This window comes from Caretta caretta, chromosome 5 (genome assembly GCF_965140235.1).
Source record: "Caretta caretta isolate rCarCar2 chromosome 5, rCarCar1.hap1, whole genome shotgun sequence".
NCBI lineage: Eukaryota > Metazoa > Chordata > Testudines > Cheloniidae > Caretta > Caretta caretta.
In genome coordinates, this window is record NC_134210.1 from 72,134,812 (window position 1) to 72,156,508 (window position 21,697).

The 21,697-nt window shown below is 43.2% G+C and overlaps 1 protein-coding gene and 1 long non-coding RNA gene across 2 annotated transcripts in view; one reads left to right on the forward strand and one right to left on the reverse strand.

The window, feature by feature from the left end:
- EPB41L4A (erythrocyte membrane protein band 4.1 like 4A) overlaps positions 1 to 21,697 on the reverse strand; it is a 223,712-nt gene that overhangs the window by 83,464 nt on the left and 118,551 nt on the right. The window contains exons 8-9 of the mRNA XM_048851753.2: positions 19,905 to 19,993; positions 19,445 to 19,508 (exon numbers count right to left, since the gene is read on the reverse strand). Of these exons, the coding sequence (XP_048707710.2) occupies positions 19,445 to 19,508; positions 19,905 to 19,993 (153 nt within the window). The remainder of the gene's footprint in view (positions 1 to 19,444; positions 19,509 to 19,904; positions 19,994 to 21,697) is intronic.
- Positions 268 to 1,525, forward strand: LOC142072018 (uncharacterized). The gene is made up of 2 exons (XR_012668300.1): positions 268 to 401; positions 990 to 1,525. It is a non-coding gene; the product is annotated as an uncharacterized LOC142072018 (long non-coding RNA).

The window sequence follows — 21,697 nt, forward strand, 5'->3', positions numbered from 1 at the left end:
GGACAGAGGCCATAACAGGGATCCGAAGCAGCGCCGCGTGAAACTGAAGGAGCTGAGGCAAGCCGACCAGAAAACCAGAGAGGCGAACGGCCACTCCGGGTCAGAGCCCCAAACATGCCACTTCTGTGATGAGCTGCATGCCATTTTAGGGGGTTCAGCCACCACTACCCCAGCCGTGTTGTTTGACTCCTTCAATGGAGATGGAGGCAATACGGAAGCAGGTTTTGGGGACGAAGAAGATGATGATGAGGAGGAGGATGTAGATAGCTCACAGCAAGCAAGCGGAGAAACCGGTTTTCCTGACAGCCAGGAACAGCTTCTCACCCTGGACCTGGAGCCAGTACCCCCCGAACCCACCCAAGGCTGCCTCCTGGACCCAGCAGGCGGAGAAGGGACCTCTGGTGAGTGTACCTTTTAAAATACTATACATGGTTTAAAAGCAAGCATGTGAAAGGATTACTTTGCCCTGGCATTCGCGGCTCTCCTGGATGTACTCCCAAAGCCTTTGCAAAAGGTTTCTGGGGAGGGCAGCCTTATTGCATCCTTCATGATAGGACACTTTACCACTCCAGGCCAGTAACACGTACTCGGGAATCATTGTACAACAAAGCATTGCAGTGTATGTTTGCTGGCGTTCAAACAACATCCGTTCTTTATCTCTCTGTGTTATCCTCAGGAGAGTGAGATATAATTCATGGTCACCTGGTTGAAATAGAGTGCTTTTCTTCATGCCACACTCAGAGGAGCCCATTCCTGCTGGGCTGTTTGCCTGTGGCTAAACAGAAATGTTCCCCGCTGTTAGCCACAGGGAGGGGGGAAGGTTGAGGGGGTAGCCACGCGGTGGGGAGAGGCAAAATGCGACCTTGTAATGAAAGCACATGTGCTATGTATGTAATGTTAACAGCAAGGTTTACCCTGAAAGAGTGTAGCCACTGTTTTATAAAATGTGTCTTTTTAAATACCGCTGTCCCTTTTTTTTTCTCCACCAGCTGCATGCGTTTCAATGATCACAGGATCTTCTCCTTCCCAGAGGCTAGAGAAGCTTAGAAAGAAAAAAAAATGCACTCGCGATGAAATGTTCTCCGAGCTCATGCTGTCCTCCCACACTGACAGAGCACAGACGAATGCGTGGAGGCAAATAATGTCAGAGTGCAGGAAAGCACAAAATGACCGGGAGGAGAGGTGGCGGGCTGAAGAGAGTAAGTGGCGGGCTGAAGACAGGGCTGAAGCTCAAATGTGGCGGCAGCGTGATGAGAGGAGGCAGGATTCAATGCTGAGGCTGCTGGAGGACCAAACCAGTATGCTCCAGTGTATGGTTGAGCTGCAGCAAAGGCAGCTGGAGCAGACTGCCACTACAGCCCCTCTGTAACCAACCGCCCTCCTCCCCAAGTTCCATAGCCTCCACACCCAGACGCCCAAGAACGCGGTGGGGGGGCCACCGGCCAACCAGCCACTCCGCCACAGAGGATTGCCCAAAAAAAAGAAGGCTGGCATTCAATAAATTTTAAAGTTGTAAACTTTTAAAGTGCTGTGTGGCATTTTCCTTCCCTCCTCCACCACCCCTCCTGGGCTACCTTGGTAGTCATCCCCCTATTTGTGTGATGAATGAATAAAGAATGCATAGATGTGAAGCAACAATGACTTTATTTCCTCTGCAAGCGGTGATTGAAGGGAGGAGGGGAGGGTGGTTAGCTTACAGGGAAGTAGAGTGAACCAAGGGGTGGGGGGGTTTCATCAAGGAGAAACAAACAGAACTTTCACACCGTAGCCTGGCCAGTCATGAAACTGGTTTTCAAAGCTTCTCTGATGCGTACCGCGCCCTCCTGTGCTCTTCTAACCGCCCTGGTGTCTGGCTGCGCGTAACCAGCAGCCAGGCGATTTGCCTCAACCTCCCACCCCGCCATAAACGCCTCCCCCTTACTCTTACAGATATTGTGGAGCACACAGCAAGCAGTAATAACAGTGGGAATATTGGTTTCGCTGAGGTCTAAGCGAGTCAGTAAACTGCGCCAGCGTGCCTTTAAACGTCCAAATGCACATTCTACCACCATTCTGCACTTACTCAGCTGGTAGTTGAACAGCTCCTGACCACTGTCCAGGCTGCCTGTGTACGGCTTCATGAGCCATGGCATTAAGGGGTAGGCTGGGTCCCCAAGGATACATATAGGCATTTCAACATCCCCAACAGTTATTTTCTGGTCTGGGAATAAAGTCCCTTCCTGCAGCTTTTGAAACAGACCAGAATTCCTGAAGATGCGAGCGTCATGTACCTTTCCCGGCCATCCCACGTTGATGTTGGTGAAACGTCCCTTGTGATCCACCAGAGCTTGCAGCACTATTGAAAAGTACCCCTTGCGGTTTATGTACTCGGCGGCTTGGTGCTCCGGTGCCAAGATAGGGATATGGGTTCCGTCTATGGCCCCACCACAGTTAGGGAATCCCATTGCAGCAAAGCCATCCACTATGACCTGCACATTTCCCAGGGTCACTACCCTTGATATCAGCAGATCTTTGATTGCGTGGGCTACCTGCATCACAGCAGCCCCAACAGTAGATTTGCCCACTCCAAATTGATTCCCAACTGACCGGTAGCTGTCTGGCGTTGCAAGCTTCCACAGGGCTATCGCCACTCGCTTCTCGACTGTGAGGGCTGCTCTCATCTTGGTATTCATGCGCTTCAGGGCAGGAGAAAGCAAGTCACAAAGTTCCATGAAAGTGCCCTTACGCATGCGAAAGTTTTGCAGCCACTGGGAATCGTCCCAGACCTGCAACACTATGCGGTCCCACCAGTCTGTGCTTGTTTCCCGAGCCCAGAATCGGCGTTCCACAGCATGAACCTGCCCCATTAGCACCATGATGCATGCATTGGCAGGGCCCATGCTTTCAGAGAAATCTGTGTCCATGTCCTGATCACTCACGTGACTGCGCTGACGTCGCCTCCTCGCCCGGTATCGCTTTGCCAGGTTCTGGTGCTGCATATACTGCTGGATAATGCGTGTGGTGTTTAATGTGCTCCTAATTGCCAAAGTGAGCTGAGCGGCTTCCATGCTTGCCTTGGTATGGAGTCCGCACAGAAAAAAGGCGCAGAACGATTGTCTGCCGTTGCTCTGAGGGAGGGAGGGGCGACTGACGACACGGCTTACAGGGTTGGCTTCAGGGAGCTAAAATCAACAAAGGGGGTGGCTTTACATCAAGGAGTATTTCAGGCAGGACTTCACGGAGGGTTCCAATAAGAAATGGTGCACCTAAGTTATTGTTCTTATTGGAACAAGGAGGTTAGCCTGGCCTCTGATTGATACATGGCTAGATTTACCTCGCTGCACCTTCTCTGTGAGTGACTGCAATGTGACCTAGAGGAATGAGTCCCCTAGACGGGGGAGGGGGGGAAGCAAATGAATACAAAACAAATCTGGTCTATTTCTTGTTTTGATCCACTCCATCTATCTTTTACATCTTTGGCTGGCAGCAGACGGTGCGGAAGGACTGCATGCCATCCACATCTCATGGCTGCTCGGCAGAAGATGGTACAGTACGACTGCTAGCAATCCGTATCGCCTGTCTGCTCACTATAAGACGGTTCAATAGGACTGACTGCACGACTAAAAGAGAATGACCTGGTCAAGTCACTCCAAATTTAGTCCCTGCGCCCATGTCTGCCCAGGCGCTCCCAGCCAACATGGCCAGGAGCACCTCGGACACGACGAGAACGGCTACCAGTCGTACTGCACCGTCTGCTGCCAGAAGGCAATGGGTTGCTGCTACTGTGTAGCAATGCCGTACCGCGTCTGCCAGCACCCAGGAGACATAGGGTGACGGTTACCTGAGTGGGCTCCATGCTTGCCGTGGTATGGGGTCTGCACAGGTAACTCAGGAAAAAAGGCGCGAAACGATTGTCTGCCCTTGCTTTCATGGAGGGAGGGAGGGAACGGGGGCCTGACGATACGTACCCAGAACCACCCGCGACAATGTTTTAGCCCCATCAGGCATTGGGATCTCAACCCAGAATTCCAATGGGCAGCGGAGACTGCGGGAACTGTGGGATAGCTACCCACAGTGCAATGCTCTGGAAGTCGACTCTAGCCTCGGTACTGTGGAAGCACTCCGCCGAGTTAATGCACTTAATGCACTTAGAGCATTTTCTGTGGGGACACACACACTCGAATATATAAAACCGATTTCTAAAAAACCGACTTCTATAAATTCGACCTTATTCCGTAGTGTAGACATACCCTAAGAACTAAATCCATATTTAAGCATCTTTGCAAATCAAGCCAAAGTGCCTAAACTCAATTGTTGTATGCAGCGTTGTTACAGCTGTGTTGGTCCCAGGATATTAGAGAGACAAGGCGGGTGAGGTAATATCTTTTATTTGGACCAACTTCTGTTGGTGAGAAAGACAAACTTTTGAGCTTACACAGAGCTCTTTCTTCAGGTCCTGAAGAAGATCCTTAAGACAGGGGTGGCAGGTTTGCACAATTTTTGGTGGTGCCCAGAACCTGCCCCGCCAAACTCCGCCCCCCACCTGCCCAAGGCTCTGGGAGGGAGTTTGGGTGGGGGAGAAGGTCTGGGGTGCAGGCCCTAGGCTGGGGCAGGGGATTGGGGTGCAGGGTGCAGGCTCTGGGAGGGAGTTTGGGGATGGGAGGGGGTGCGGAGGGAGGGGGTGCAGGTTCTAGGAGGGAGTTTGGGGATAGGAGGGGGTGCAAAGGGAGGGAGTGCAGGGGTGAGGGCTGTGGGGTATGGCTGCAGATGAGGGGTTTGGGGTGTGGGAGGAGCTCAGGGTGAGAGTAGGAGTGTGGGGGGTGAGGGCTCTGTCTGGAGCTGGGGGGTTTGGGGTGTTAGAGAGGCTCAGGGCTGGGGCAGAGGGTTGGAGTGCAGGGAGATGAGGCTCTGACTGGGACTGGGGATAAGGTGTTTGGGATGCTGGAGGGGCTCAGGCAGAGGGTTAGGGTGCAGGGGGATGAGGGCTCTGGCTGGGACTGGAGATTAGGGGTTTGTGGTGTTGGAGAGGCTCAGGGCTAGGGTAGAGGGTGTGTGTGTGGGGGGGTGAGGGCTCTGGGGGTGTGGGTTCAGGGGTGGGGCAGGGCTGGGGATGAGTTTGGGGTGTAGGCAGGCTGCTCTGGGACAGGGGCCAGAGTGGAGGACTCCCCCCAGCCCTTTCTCTGCTGGCAGCAGCGAGCTCTGGGGGAGGAACCCCTCTTTCCTGCCCCCCCAGCAGCACACTCACCCCCACCACTGTCACTGCATGTGCTCCTAGGGCCTCCCTCAGGTCCAGGAATCTCCCTCGCCTCCCACATGGTGGGTGCCAGGGGGTGCTGCATGCACCTCCTCCCCTGCTGTTGCCCCTGACTGTAGCCTCACTGGGGGTGAGGGATGGGGCTGCATCCTTGCCCAGCATGGGGCAGGAGCGGTGACTGTGGCCGGCGGGGCCTCCTGTGCTGGTGGAGGGTCCCGCCGGAAAAGGGAAGGTTCTGAGATGGAAGGGCAGGCTCAGAGTCAGTCTGCCCTGGCAGTTGAGATTGGGGCGGGGAGGGGGGGCAGCAGGTCTCTGAAGCAGAAGTTGCTGCAGGGAGGCAGCATGGAGCTGCACAGCAGAGGCAGGGACCCTCTGCTCTCGTGCATGGGGGCAGCAAGGGGAGGCCGGGGGACACTCGTAGGAGGTGCGGGGTGGCGGCTGGGACACCCAGCCCCAAATATTGGTGGAGCTGAGCCACTGGGCTCTGAATATTGCTGATGCCAAGGCACCACGGGCCCATATAACTCGCCGCCTATGCCTTAAGAAGAGCTCTATGTAAGCTCAAAAGCTTGTCTCACCAACACAAGTTGGTCCAATAAAAGATACTACCTCACCCACCTTGTCTCTCTAAACTCAGAATAAGAAACCTACCTTTAGACACTCATGTTTGAAGATCTTGTCTACTGACATTAAAATAAGCCTTCCAGGATTATACTGATCTTTTTCAACAAACTATAAAATTCAAGACTGAAAATGAATAACTTTAAACTCTATCGGTCATCCAGTTAACTTATTAAGGGCCTAGTTCTGTCACTGTTACACTAAGCCCTGGTCTACACTCCGAGTTTAGGTCACATTTAGCAGCGTTAGATCGATTTAACCCTGCACCCGTCCACACAACGAAGCCATTTACTTTGACTTAAAGGGCTGTTAAAATCTATTTATGTACTCCTCCCCCGACGAGGGGATTAGCGCTGAAATCGACCTTGCCGGGTCGAATTTTGGGGTAGTGTGGTCGCAATTCGATGGTATTGGCCTCCGGGAGCTATTCAAGAGTGCTCCATTGTGACCGCTCTGGACAGCGCTCTCAGTTCAGATGCACTGACCAGGTAGACAGGAAAAGGCCCGTGAACTTTTGAAACTCATTTCCTGTTTGGCCAGCGTGGCAAGCTACAGGTGAGTGCAGATCTCATCAGCAGAGACACATACAATCAACTGTATAAAATCAATTTCTAAAAAATTGACTTCTATAAATTCGACCTAATTTCATAGTGTAGACATAGCCTGAGTACATAGTACCTTACTACCTGAGTAGTCCCACTGATTTCTTGGGATTATTCATGTAGTAAATTATCGCTCAGTATGAGTGACAGACTCAGGTCCTAAAAGAGTTTCCTCAATAATCTGATAACATATACAAGTGTTTATAAATGGAATTCTACCATTTTTAGTAGCTGATTTTATAAAATGGATGCCTGCACATACGGCATGATGTGTGTGCGTGCATGTAGAGGCCATTCAGGTTTCTCACATTTTTCATTTAAAACAACTATGATTTGCAAACAAACCTGTAAATCATGAACTAATCTAATGCATTCCCCAGAATCCAAAATCTCACTCCTAACAAATAAATTGATTACATCCCTTATTAAATGCTGTTGGGCAGTTCATGAAAGTTACAAATTACTTGCTTGAAAGCCTTCCTTCAAACATGAAACAAGCAATAAACAATAATAATAATGGGGGGTTACACCGATGATTGGAATAATTAACTAATGTTTAATTCTCTCACAATGACAAAAACATAAGGGATATACCTGAGCCACTTCATTCTTGTAGAGATTTTATTTATATTTTTCCACTGCAGAAGATTACACCGATGGCTGGGATACTGAGGTGAAATTACCAAGGACTGAATATGTCCCCAGATAAGCTGCAGGCTTTACCCAGAAGGACCTTTTTTCCTAAAGACATTACAGCAAAAGAGGGGCCTGCAATAGGAATCATCACCATTGCAAGTACTGGAAACTGGGAGATGCAACTCTTTCATCTAAAGAGACTGATTTGCTGCAGAGTATAGATGATACTTATATTTGCAATAGGCTGACCAGATGTCCTGATTTTATAGGGACAATCACAATATTTGGGGCTTTTTCTTATATAGGCTCTTATTACCCCCCCACTTCCATCCCCATTTTTCACACTTGCTATCTGGTCACCCTAATTTGCAACAATATATAGCTTCAATTAATAAAAAAAACACAATCTCAGTTATTGCTGGGGTCTGGGGGCTATTGAATTCCAAATCTACCGTGCTGGACATACAATAGGAGAATCACGCAACATGTGAATCTCTGGCAATCAGGAGCAAGATTCCACCTACTGCAAAATACAATTCACTCTTACTGTGTATGACAAATCCAGAGCTAGGATTTTTAATCACATTTTTAATGTCAAGTTTTTTTTTTTAAAAGTGAAACAAGAGAAGCAGATTTTAGGATGTTATGACTGCATCTACATTAAAATGTATAGACCAGAGTCTCAGCTGGTATAAATTGACAGACTGGTCAGACCCTATGGGACTGTGGCAGTCAACATAACATATAGTAACCCTTAGGGACTATTTTGGCCCCCAGCCAGACCAGGTTAATAGAAGCAGAAAAGTGATTTACAGCAACTTCTCCTTCTCCCCACTCTTGTCAGATGAATAGAGTGTAAACTCAGTACAGGTGAAGATCTGGCCACATATACATTGCCACTATGCTTCAGTAAGATGAACAATAGCAGAATATACATATTTGGAAGCAGTAGCTGAGAGCAAAACATTATTCTTTGCCAAGTTAGACACATATCTGGAGATTATCATTTGTTTCCTCCAACAGAAAATGTTCTTAAGGGTTTTGGTTTTTTTTTAATACATTTACCTAATGCATACCAATCCCAGCTTATGCAATCGAGACTGTATTACGGGTCACACAAGGTCACGTCACCTCTACAGTCAAGAAGATAATTATCTTAAAGTACATCATACAACTCAAGCAGCAAAATAATAATAAACCTGTGCTATTACTGCATAAGCACTTCAAGATTTGAAATACCTTAGCCTCGTAAAGTAACAATACAAAAACTTTACTAAACAATAACTAACAAAAGGCTAAAAAATAAACCTGAAAAATAAGCCACCCCTTCAGGTTTGCCAAGGAATTTTATTCCACTGCACTTTAAACAGAAGGCTGTTTAGTGGTGACTCACCTATTAACCACTACACAACTCTTACTGCTACAAGTAGCAGATAGTTGAGTGGGTACGCGGGGAGAAAAAGACAAGCACAAAACTCTGTAGTTAGTGGATCAAATTCTCTGCACTTGTTTACACTCATACCACCCCATTGGTTTCAATGTGTGTAAACTGACCCACTGTTTGTAATTCTTAAGTAACATGAACAAATTGCTCTATTTTTTTGGATAGGATTTTAAGTTAAATTTGCAGCTAGCGTGAGAAGGCCAGATATTCTGCCCTGGTTCTGTCTCTTTTATGCCACAGATGAGGCAGAAAAGAGATGAAGTTCTTCACAGTCTCCTTTGGTCTTAACGATCTTTAGCAGTTTAATATCGTCTGCAAACTTTGCCACCTCACTATTTACCCCTTTCTCCAGATCATTTATGAATAAGTTGAATAGGACTGGTCCTAGGACTGACCTTTGGGGAACACCACTAGTTATCCCTCTCCATACTGAAAATTTACCATTTATTCCTACCCTTTGTTCCCTGCCTTTTAACCAGTTCTCAATCCATGTAAGGATCTTCCCTCTTATCCCATGACAACTTAATTTATGTAAGAGCCTTTGGTGAGGGACCTTGTCAAAGGCTTTCTGGAAATCTAAGCACACTATGTCCACTGGATCCCCCCAGTCCCATAGGGTCTGACCCCTTCAAAGAACTCTAATAGATTACTAAGACATGATTTCCCTTTACAGAAACCATGTTGACTTTTGCCCAACAATTTATGTTCTTCTATGTGTCTGACAATTTTATTCTTAACTATTGTTTCAACTAATTTTCCTGGTACTGACGTTAGACTTACCAATCTGTAATTGTCGGGATCACCTCTAGAGCCCTTTTTAAATATTGGCGTTACATTAGCTATCTTCCAGTCATTGGGTACAAAAGCTGATTTAAAGGACAGGTTACAAACCATAGCTAATAGTTCCACAATTTCACATTTGAGTTCTTTCAGAACTCTTGGGTGAATGCCATCTGGTCCCGGTGACATGTTACTGTTACGTTTATCAATTAATTCCAAAACCTCCTCTAATGACACTTCAAACTGTGACAATTTCTCAGATTTATCACCTACAAAGGACAGCTCAGGTTTGGGAATCTCCCTAACATCCTCAGCCATGAAGACTGAATCAAATAATTCATTTAGTTTCTCTGCAATGACTTTATTGTCTTTAAGTGCTCCTTTTGTATCTCGATCATCCAGGGGCCCCACTGGTTGTATAGCAGGCTTCCTGCTTCTGATGTACTTAAAAACCATTTTATTACGTTTTGAGTTTTTGGCTAGCTGTTCTTCAAACTCCTTTTTGGCTTTATTACATTTTTACACTTAATTTGACAGTGTTTATGCTCCTTTCTATTTACCTCACTAGGATTTGACTTCCACTTTTTAAAAGATGCCTTTTTATCTCTCACTGCTTCTTTTACATAGTTATTAAGCCACGGTGGCTCTTTTTTAGATCTTTTACTGTGCTTTTTAATTTGGGGTATACATTTATGTTGAGCCTCTATTATGGTGTCTTTGAAAAGTGTCCATGCAGCTTGCAGGCATTTCACTCTAGTCACTGTACCTTTTAATTTCTGTTTAACTAACCTTCTCATTTTTGCATAGTTCCCCTTTCTGAAATTAAATGCCACAGTGTTGGGCTGCTGAGATGTTCTTCCCACCACAGGAATGTTAAATGTTATTTTTTATTATCACTATTTCCAAGCGGTCCTATTATAGTTACCCCTGGGACCAGATCCTGCGCACCACTCAGGACTAAATTGAGAATTGCCTCTCCCCTTGTGGGTTCCTGTACCAGCTGCTCCAAGAAGCAGTCATTTAAAGTATCGAGAAATTTTGTCTCTGCATTTCATCCTGAGGTGACATGTACCCAGTCAATATCGGGATAATTGAAATCCCCCACTATTACCAAGTTTTTTATTTTGATAGCCTCTCTAATCTCCCTTAGCATTTCATAGTCACTATCACTGTCCTGGTCAGGTGATCAATAATAGATCCCTACTGTTATATTCTTGTTAGAGCATGGAATTACTATCCATAGAGATTCTATGGAACAGGTGGATTCATTTAAGATTTTTACTTCATTTGAGTCTACATTTTCTTTCACATTGTCAGTATGAAACATTTTGAGTTTTCATTTTGAAATGACTGTTTTGTTTGTTTTAAATTGTGGGTTATATTATAATGCAACAAAAAATTAGAATAAAATAAAATGTTTCAATTTTCTCAAAACAAAACATTTTGATCAATCTGAAACAATGGGTTTTTTTCAGAATTTTCTTTTGCAGAGAATTTGGATATTTTCAGATTTCGTTCGGATTAAAAACTAATCAAAATTTCAAAATTCCTTTGCAAAATGGAATTTCCATCCTCTGCACAGCTCTAGTTTCAAGAAGGGAAATAGTGAAAAGTATAGTAAGATATTCTGCATGTATAAATACTTCTCACGTGCACTATTCATAGAACCTGTCAAAGACCTGCTACAGTCAAGATTTTAGGGGACCTTCTCCTGTAAGTGGATTTAATTCACTCAAATACACAAGCCACTCCCACATACCACACCCAAATAAAAGCGGTTGGAAGAAAGAACAAAGCTGGGGTGTATGTATACTGAACAAACATCCCAACCTGGCCAGAGCAGATACATACTCTCTTTGCAGCTGCCGTCCCAGAGTCTAAGATTCCTGCACGCTGGTCTAAAAACATTCCTTGCCATGAACCATAGAATATCAGGGTTGGAAGGGACCAATCTCCAACAAAATCATCCCAGCCAAGTCTTTGTCAAGCCTGACCTTAAAAACCTCTAAGGAAGAAGATTCCACCACGTCCCCAGGTAATCCATTCCAGCGCTTCACCACCCTCCTAGTGAAAAAGTTTTTCCTAATATCCAACCTAAACCTCCCCCACTGCAACTTGAGACCATTACTCCTTGTTCTGTCATCTGGTACATCCAAGAACAGCCTAGATCCATCCTCTTTGGAACCCCCTTTCAGGTAGTTGAAAGCAGCTATCAAATCCCAACTCATTCTTCTCTTCTGCAGACTAAATAATCCCAGTTCCCTCAGCTTCTCCTCATAAGTCATGTGCTCCAGCCCCCTAATCATTTTTGTTGCCCTCTGCTAGACTCTTTCCAATTTTTCCACATCCTTTTTGTAGTGTGGGGCCCAAAATTGGACACAGTACTCCAGATGAGGCCTCACCAAAGCCAAATAGAGGGGAATGATCATGTCCCTCGATCTGCTGGCAATGCCTCTACTTATACAGCCCAAAATGCCGTTAGCCTTCTTGGCAACAAGGGCACACTGTTGACTCATATCCAGCTTCTCGTCCACTGTAACCCTAAGTCCTTTTCTGCAGAATTGCTCCTAGCCACTCGGTCCCTAGTCTGTAGCAGTGCATGGGATTCTTCTGTCCTTAACTACAGGACTCTGCATTTGTCCTTGTTGAACCTCATCAGATTTCTTTTGGCCCAATCCTCTAATTTGTCTAGGTCCCTCTGTATCCTACCCTTACCCTCCAGCGGATCTACCTCTCCTCCCAATTTAGTGTCGTCTGCAGACTTGCTGAGGGTGCAATCCACACCATCCCCCAGATCATTAATGAAGATATTGAACAAAACCGGCCCCAGGAACGACGCTTGGGGCACTCCGCTTAATACCGGCTGCCAACTAGATATGGAGCCATTGATCACTACCCGTTGAGCCCGACGATCTAGCCAGCTGTCTATCCACCTTACAGTCCATTCATCCAGCCCATACTTCTTTAACTTGCTGGCAAAAATACATGCCCACTGGATACATGTGACCACAATCTTTTTCCATTCCTTGGCCCATTCCTTCAGCCCCTTTCTGTAGTGGCCTATGCATCACTAGTGTGGAACCCAGTTCTGTCACATTCAGGAATTGCAGTGTCCTCTGTGCACCCACTGAACAGTTACCCATTCACATGGAGTGTAACCACAATGATTCTGCTGCACTGGGGGACTTTTTGTGTCCATCTATGTTCCTGGGTGAATTTCAACAAAAGTGCACACAGCTGACATTTACCCTAATGAGGATTGCACACAGCAACAATCAGACCCTGTAGTTTTCCCAAGGGGAGCTCAACCAAAATATACTTGTTTATCATCAGAATTTGTCTTAACTTTGCATAATGACAGGTTTCAGAGTAACAGCCGTGTTAATCTGTATTCGCAAAAAGAAAAGGAGTACTTGTGGCACCTTAGAGACTAACCAATTTATTTGAGCATAAGCTTTCGTGAGCTACAGCTCACTTCATCGGATCCACAGTATGCATCCGATGAAGTGAGCTGTAGCTCACGAAAGCTTATGCTCAAATAAATTGGTTAGTCTCTAAGGTGCCACAAGTACTCCTTTTCTTTTTGTCTTAACTTTATTTGTCTTATCTAGAGACTTTTCCTTTGCAATCTATAAATGGGAAAGGCTCACTCCTTCACGCTGCTATTTAAAGCTTTCATGGAATGCTTAACACATGCTCTTACTTCTGAGCATAGTTCAAGTTGAGGGACAATGTTATATTGATCCAGTGACTAACGTCACTGCAAGAAAATTTCTGCCAGCTGATCAAAGTAATTGGTCTCTTATGCAATGGTAAGCCAGAGACAGTGAAATACTATTTTTGCCATTTTTTAAAAGCACGAGAAAAAATAATGGAGAAAGTGTAATGGAGAAAAAAATTAAAAGATACAGGATATAAATTAGGTGTACATTAAATCCAATTACCTTATAGTAATATTAGTACACAGCAGAAATGGGTTTACAGAAATAGAACAAACAAGTCATAATTATACAAGTGGTTTTCAGGGAAGAGAACTGCTGAAGCACTACAGATCTCAGTATAAGAGACAGAGAAGGTGAAGCTCTTAATTTCATTATAAATGCAGCAACAGTAAATATTTTGTGCTTGTTGAAACACTGAGTTTATGAAAAGCCAAATGATGTAAACAACAGGCTCACTAGCATCAATGATAAATAATTTTCCCCGACACAAAAACTCCATATTGTAATCTTTAACCAGCCTGAGGACAGTGCTCTGTATATTTGGGCTGAAATCTGTCAATCCATCCAGGGATTTGGATGTCCATTTCCATTAATATTAATGTCCATTAATTTTAATGGGAATTGGGCATCCAAATCCTTTAGGCAGCTCTGAAAATCTCAACCTTAATTTTTATTTGCCTTAAGGAGAAACTGAAAACAAGCAAGGCTTTCCATTAAGTAACTGTTAACATGCAGCACCACTGCACGAAGTACTAAAAGCAACAAAGAGACTATTCTCCCTACATTGGTATATCTGTGAAAAGTGGGTTTGATTGCTTTTAATTTACATCTGCCAATAGTTGAAAATATAAATTAAAGCCTAAAATTATAACTATGTTTACAGACTTTCCACTGTGATATTAAAACTGTGTTCTACATAAAGCATTTAATATATTCAAGAACAGTTTGTTATTATTATTATTATAGGGCATTAATTCATTTACTTCATTATGGACTACATCATCAAACAGTAATTGGAACAAAATAGAAAATGGTTTTACAAAAGGTAGATTGTGCCAGACGAACCTTATCATCGTCTTGAGAAGATAACTGATTTTTTAGACAAAGGAAATGCAGTAGCTCTAATCTACCTAGATTTCAGTAGGGTATTTGATACAGTTTAACATGGGAAATTATTAGTTAAATTGGAGAAGATGGGGATTAATGTGAAAATTGAAAGGTGGATAAGGAACTGGTTAAAGGGAGACTACAAGGAGTCATACTGAAAGGTGAACTGTCAGTCTGGAGGGAGGTTACTGAAGGAGTTCCTCAGGGATCAGTCTTGGGACCAATCTTATTTAACATTTTAATTCATGACTTTGGCACAAGAAGTGGGAGCATGCTAATAAAATTTGCAGATGACATAAAGTTGGGAGTTATTGCCAATACGGAGGAGGACAGGAATATAATACAAGACAATAGAAATGGGATGAAATCTAATAGTGCAAAGTGCAAGGTCATGCACTTAGGGGACTAATAACAAGAATTTTTGCTATGAGCTGGGGACTTATCAGTTGGAAGCAACAGACGAGGAGAAAGATCTGGGGGTATTGGTTGATCACAGGATAACTATGAGCTGCCAAAATGATTTGGCCATGAAAAAGGCTAAAGCAATCCTAGGATGCATCAGACAAGGTATTTCCAGTAGAGATAAGGAAGTGTTACTGCACTCATACAAGGCACTGGTGAGACCTCAGCTGGAATACTATGTGCAATTCTGGTCTCCCCCATTTAAAAAGATGAATTCAAACTGGAAGAGGTGCAGAGAAGAGCTACTAGGATGATCAGAAGAATGAAAAACCTACCTTATGAGAGGAGACTCAAGGGGGCTGGCTTGTTTAACCTAACAAAACAAAGGCTGAGGGGAGATATGGTTGCTCTCTAGTAATACATCAGAGGGATAAACACCAGGGAGGGAGAGGAGTTATTTAAGTTAAGTGCCAATGATGACACAAAAACAAATGGATATAAACTGGCCATCAACAATTTTAGGCTTGAAATTAGATGAAGGTTTCTAACCATCAGAGGAGTGAAGTTCTGGATCAGCCTTCCAAGGGAAACAGCGGGGTCAAAAAACCTAACTGGCTTCAAGATGGAGCTTGATACATTTATGGAGGGGACGGCATGATGAGAGTGACTACAATGCCACGTGGCCCATCTGCAACTGCTACTAGCAAGGTTTCAGAGCAGCAGCCGTATTAGTCTGTATTCACAAGAAGAAAAGGAGTACTTGTGGAACCTTAGAGACTAACCAATTTATTCAATGAAGTGAGCTGTAGCTCACGAAAGCTTATGCTCAAATAAACTGGTTAGTCTCCAAGGTGCCACAAGTACTCCTTTTCTTTTTGCTACTAGCAAAAATCCCCAACAGCCAGAGATGGAGCAGTAGATGGGGAGGGCTCTGAGTTACTACAGAGAATTCTTGCCAAGGTGTCTGACTGGTGGGACTTCCAATATGCTCAGGGTTCAACTGATTGCCATATTTGGGGTCAGGAAGGAATTTCCCCCAGGTCAGACTGGCAGAAATCCTGTTGTTGTTTTTTTCACCTTCCTCTGCAGCATGGGGCATGGGTCACCTGCTGGTTTAAACTAGTGTAAATGGTGGAGTCTCTGTAACTTGAAGTCTTTAATCATGATTTGGGTACTTCAGTAACTGAAGCAGAGGTTAGGGGTCTATTACAGTAGAGGGTGAGTGAAATTCTGCAGCCTGCAATGTGCAGGAGGTCAAACTAGATGATCACAATGGTCCCTTCTGGCCTTAAAGTCTATGAGAATCCCCTATGCTGTAAAGTCCTACCTAAGAGACAGGAAATTCTCATTTGTAGAATTTCGCCATCATCATCGTTCTGTCAAGGGGAGTTAGGAGAGCTCCATTTAATTAACATCCATCTCTCTCAAAAAAAAAACCCACAATATCTAGAGACAAAGAATCAGCACCAATTACTTTTAACTCTGTATTTATGTCAATATTCTGGCAACAATTTAAATTTTTTCTTTATTTTTAATAAAAAAAATTAACATAGTGTTTTTGAAAGGTGCAAAACTGGTGGCTCCAAGACTGAACTTCTCTGTTCACAAAACAGACTACAGCAACTTAAAAAAACAAATCCAAGGCAGCCATTCAGCAAGCAAGGTATTTAAGCACATATCCAATGAAGCGTGTGAGGAGCCCCATGAGGTATGCATTCATGATTACAAGTACTGATAGTCACAGTGTTGTGCCTCAATGTATCATCTGAGAAGTAAACAGACAAAATACTGAACCTAAATAAGTCAGGAATATTGTCTATGGTAATTCAAATGTTTAAAGTTAGGCATGTGTTTGTTGCTGAATTGGGGTCTCAGTTCACTATGGGCCTGATCCAAAGCCCTGTAAAGTCAATGGAAGTCTTTCCATTGACTCAAATAGACAGTTGATCTGGTCCTACAATGCACCATTTGTGATGGTGTTGTTTGTACTATCAACATTCTTAGCCCATTCATTCACTTAGGCAATAATTCATGACTGATAAATTAGAGCCTTATCCTGCAAACCCTTATTCATGTGATGAATCCTCGTTTATGTGAGTAGCCACAATGAACTGAACTGATACTCAAGTAAGGGGTTTTAGGATTCGATGCTAATGTAGAACTCCCCATTATTTCACACACTTCAGCATTTGGCTGTAAAATTTCATCATTTCTTAGACTGTATAAGAGCATAATAACATCCAATTATCACCATTCCTTGTTCGCATTTGTGTTTTAGGCATATCACTTCAATTTGTGTTTCAAGGATCCAGTATGAACACCCGCAGACACCACCATGCACACACCCATACATTCCCTAGTCCAAAAAGGAAAAGCAGCTGTCAAGAGAGTACTAACCCAGAGGTCATATGGTTTGTTTGCTTGAACGTTTTAGAAAAGCAGACTGAAATTACTGTACCTATAATGCTAATGGTCAGTATCTTTCTGGTAATTGAGGTGCCTGGAAATGAATGCAATATTCCAGGTGTGGTCACACTATATCTGTAAGGAGAAGGAATAGTCCCTTCCTCCTCCAGGGTAGGATGTCTCCCAGAATGTAGCACAATGCAGAAATGGCATTTTTTGCACCCATATCATATTGCAAATTCTTGTCTCAGTTTTCCTGTGATATGACATGGTGCTGGCATTTATTCCAGGATATAAAGGGAATAAAAGAAATTTGGGAATATCCTATAATATGATGATGTTGGAATTTAGGAGCAGGCAAGCCACACTGGCCAGATCTGCTTATCTGTGTGTGTAACTGCATAAATCAGCATTATGATGATATAGAATCAGAAAGATAAGACAACTGACACAATTATCTATTTCATCAACCAATCTCCTTTGTAGTAACAAAAAACCATATGTTTCAGGAGTAGCAGCCGTGTTAGTCTGTATTCGCAAAAAGAAAAGGAGTACTTGTGGCACCTTAGAGACTAACCAATTTATTTGAGCATGAGCTTTCGTGAGCTACAGCTCACTTCATCGGATGCATTCAGTGGAAAATACAGTGGGGAGATATATATACACAGAGAACATGAAACAATGGGTGTTATCATACACACTGTAAGGAGAGTGATCACTTAAGCTGAGCTAATACCAGCAGGAGAGCGGGGGATGGGGGGGGGAGAGAGAAAACCTTTTGTAGTGATAATCAAGGTGGGCCATTTCCAGCAGTTGACAAGAACGTCTGAGGAACGGGGGGGGGTGGGGCGGGGAGGGGGAATAAACATGGGGAAATAGTTTTACTTTGTGTAATGACCCATCCACTCCCAGTCTCTATTCAAACCTAAGTTAACTGTATCCAGTTTGCAAATTAATTCCAATTCAGCAGTCTCTCGTTGGAGTCTGTTCTTGAAGTCTTTTTGTTGTAATATTGCGACTTTTATGTCTGTAATCGAATGACCAGAGAGATTGAAGTGTTCTCCGACTGGTTTTTGAATGTTATAATTCTTGACATCTGATTTGTGTCTATTTATTCTTTTACGTAGAGACTGTCCAGTTTGACCAATGTACATGGCAGAGGGGCATTGCTGGCACATGATGGCATATATCACATTGGTAGATGTGCAGGTGAACGAGCCTCTGATGGTTTGGCTGATGTGATTAGGCCCTATGATGGTGTCCCCTGAATAGATATGTGGACACAGTTGGCAACGGGCTTTGTTGCAAGGATAGGTTCCTGGGTTAGTGGTTCTGTTGTGTGGTATGTGGTTGCTGGTGAGTATTTGCTTCAGGTTGGGGGGCTGTCTGTAAGCAAGGACTGGCCTGTCTCCCAAGATCTGTGAGACTGATGGGTCGTCCTTCAGGATAAGTTGTAGATCCTTGATGATGTGTTGGAGAGGTTTTAGTTGGGGGCTGAAGGTGATGGCTAGTGGCGTTCTGTTATTTTCTTTGTTGGGCCTGTCCTGTAGTAGGTGACTTCTGGGTACTCTTCTCCCCACTGTATTTTCCACTGAATGCATCCGATGAAGTGAGCTGTAGCTCACAAAAGCTTATGCTCAAATAAATTTGTTAGTCTCTCAGGTGCCACAAGTACTCCTTTTCTTTTTTTGAAAAAAACATATGTATCAAAAACAGGAAGGTGGATATGTTGGGACATTCTGGCATCTCCCTATACTGTCAGAATACAGAGTACTGCAATAGCACTTCAAAGAAGCATTAGTTGCAGTGCAGATTTTAACGATCTTTCACACCCTTGTTCTTGCTGTTCTCTTAAACAGTTTTCTAAAAATACCTGTCAGGGCTTGAAACTGCCAAATGCCATCAGGGAGATGGCCTATTATGAGCACAATATAGAACTTTCAACAAGTTTATGAGTCAACTACACTGTAAACCTATGTCTCCTTTCTCAAGCTTCCAGATTTCCCATTCAGTTTGTTAAACATCTGAAATAATTCCAGGCTTTTCATATAAATACTTACTACATACATGTACCATCAGACAGTAACTACAGCATTAGCTATATGTCATTTACTTTAAAGTAGAACTCAGACTTGTTTGTACATGAATAGGCATTCTGCAACATTCTAAATCGCAGGCGTTACTGATGGCATAGAAAAACAAATCTTGATAATATACTATAAAGTCCCATTCTGCTCTGCTTCAATAGGGCTTTTCTGCCTTCCCTGCAAAGTGAAAAATAGGCAGGGGGGAAAGAGAGAAAACTTAACCCTAACTACAAATACCCATCAAGAAAGATTACATATGGGAATACATTTAAATATAAGAAAAGTTTTTGTGGTAGTGATTAAAAGCAAAACTGGCAATAATAGTTTCATTTCACGGAACACACCAAACTCTTAACTTGATTAGTTTCACAGTTTCTTCCTTCAGACTTAAAATAAAAACTTACATCTTTTCCCAGCACTCTAAGTTCAAACTGCATTTCCTTGAAGTGAACCTTTGTAATTCTAGGCCTAAATGTTGAAAAAAAGATAAAGAGAAGTGTTATGGTATTTAAATCCAACACATCAGAAATACACAAAGAAGAAACAAAAAATATTGAAAGGAGAGTTTCAGTAAGCCATTCATACATAATCATTTTTACCAGTGCTCCACATATATTACTCACAAGAAAAAAAGTGATACTTAAACACTTTAATGTGAGCGGTGAAAGTTAAAACCATCTCTTACAATATTAGAAATAGAACACAGACAATTTAATCTAGACAGAAAGATCCATGATTCCAACAAGTACATCAGTTTAGTTCTCATAAAACTAACCAGTCATATCATACGTATATTCGGTATTGTTTATTTTTCCTTTTAGCCACATTATTTTAATACAGTCTGCAATATTATGTTGTACATACCAGAAATACTTCCCTACTTGTTTTTTATTCTTGTAAACAACAACTCCTACAGGTGTTAATCCTAAAAAATATTCAGACTTGTTTTCACCCTGGAAAATAGAACAGATGTCATTTTATTACTTACAACCACAATTTTATTTTTATAGATATCATCTAAGAAGCAGTGGCCTGGTAAATGGAGCACTGGTGTGGGACTGAGGAGAAATGGGTTCTATTACTGGCTCTGCTGCTAGGTAACTTTGGGCAAGTCACTTTAACCTCTCTGTGCCTCAGTCTCCTCATCTGTAAAATGGGGATAATGATACTGACCTTCTTTGTAAAGCTCTTTGAAATCTGCTAATGAAAACCACTGTACAAGTGGTTACTATGATCATCATCATCTTAGTAAGCTAAACACCCAAACCTACAAAATTCTTTCTTCCTTGAGTAACTTTACTCATGGGAGTAATCCTATAAACTTCAGTGGGATTGCTCTCATAAGTAAGGATTACTTACATGAATCAGGTAAGAGAAACAATTCATCAACTAAATTGCCATATTTCTCTTCTTTAAAAATCTAAAGAAACTCATTACAGTCAAAACTTCACACTGCATAAGATACAGTATTTACTCATAATGTAAATATACTTCCGAATGCTAGAATAGGTTCATTCTACCATACCAACCAAGACACACGAATAATCAGTCTGCTCAACTAACTTCTGGTCCCTGCAGAACTGAAAAATGTAATGATCATATTGGGAAACCATGGAGGGGTCAAAAACTGTAATCAAAAGGAGACACAGAAAATGACACAACGAATCATCTCCCTGATCTAATCAGCATCCATGTACCACATTAAATAAAAGCCATTTTTAAATACTACTAGTTAACCCCACCACGTGTAAGGAGGTAGAAGTACCAATGTGGCAAGGCACAAGGAAAGGACTTCCAGCAGAAGAGAGGTCTCTTGAAATATTCTACAGGCTGTTCTTCTGAACCCACATTTTCTTGGTACTCTCCTTCAGACAAATGTCCAAATAATTTTTTAACGAGCACCATGCCAACCCACCCCCTAAAAAATTATTTCCTACCTTAAAATTGTATTTCTGCAAGAGGCTCCACCAATCTGAAATTATTTTGCTGCTCCTTCGTCTCCCAAAGACTGATCTGCTGACTTAGATTTCTTCTACCTGGCCCACCCCTGTGCGCAGCCCAGCCACAAAGGCCAAAGTTTTTCACAAATGAACATGGACTTCCTACCATGTCATGGACAAATGAACATGTACTTTCAGGAAGATCTGGGGCATGAGGGTCTCCATTTTTCCATTGGAAAAGAAAGGATCTCATGAGGGAGGATGAGAGGTGCAAAAGCCAGAGAATAAATCCCCTATCAAGATATGACACCCAACAAATGCCATAACTCTTGAATTAAGGTGTATAATGTTAGTCTGACCTGCTTCCCCGTAACATGATTGGAGACACCTTCTCCTTACTGAAACACTGTTGCCCTCATGATGCTGGAGAGGGTTCCTAAATAAACCAACTGCAATGAGGGATTCAGAGCACTTTTCTCACAATGGATGACAAAGCTCATGATAAGGAGGGACCCAGTGCCTTCCCCATATGAAATACTTCTTAAGTTGTTGGGGTCTATATAGCCAATCAACTTGGTACAGGATAACATGAAAATTCTGATGGCAAATTGCAGCTGCCTCTGCAATTCATGGTAAATATTCAAAATCACACAGGATGAAATTCTGAAGGGAAGAGATGCGAACTGACAAGGAATAGTCTCTAAGCCAAGCCAAGGT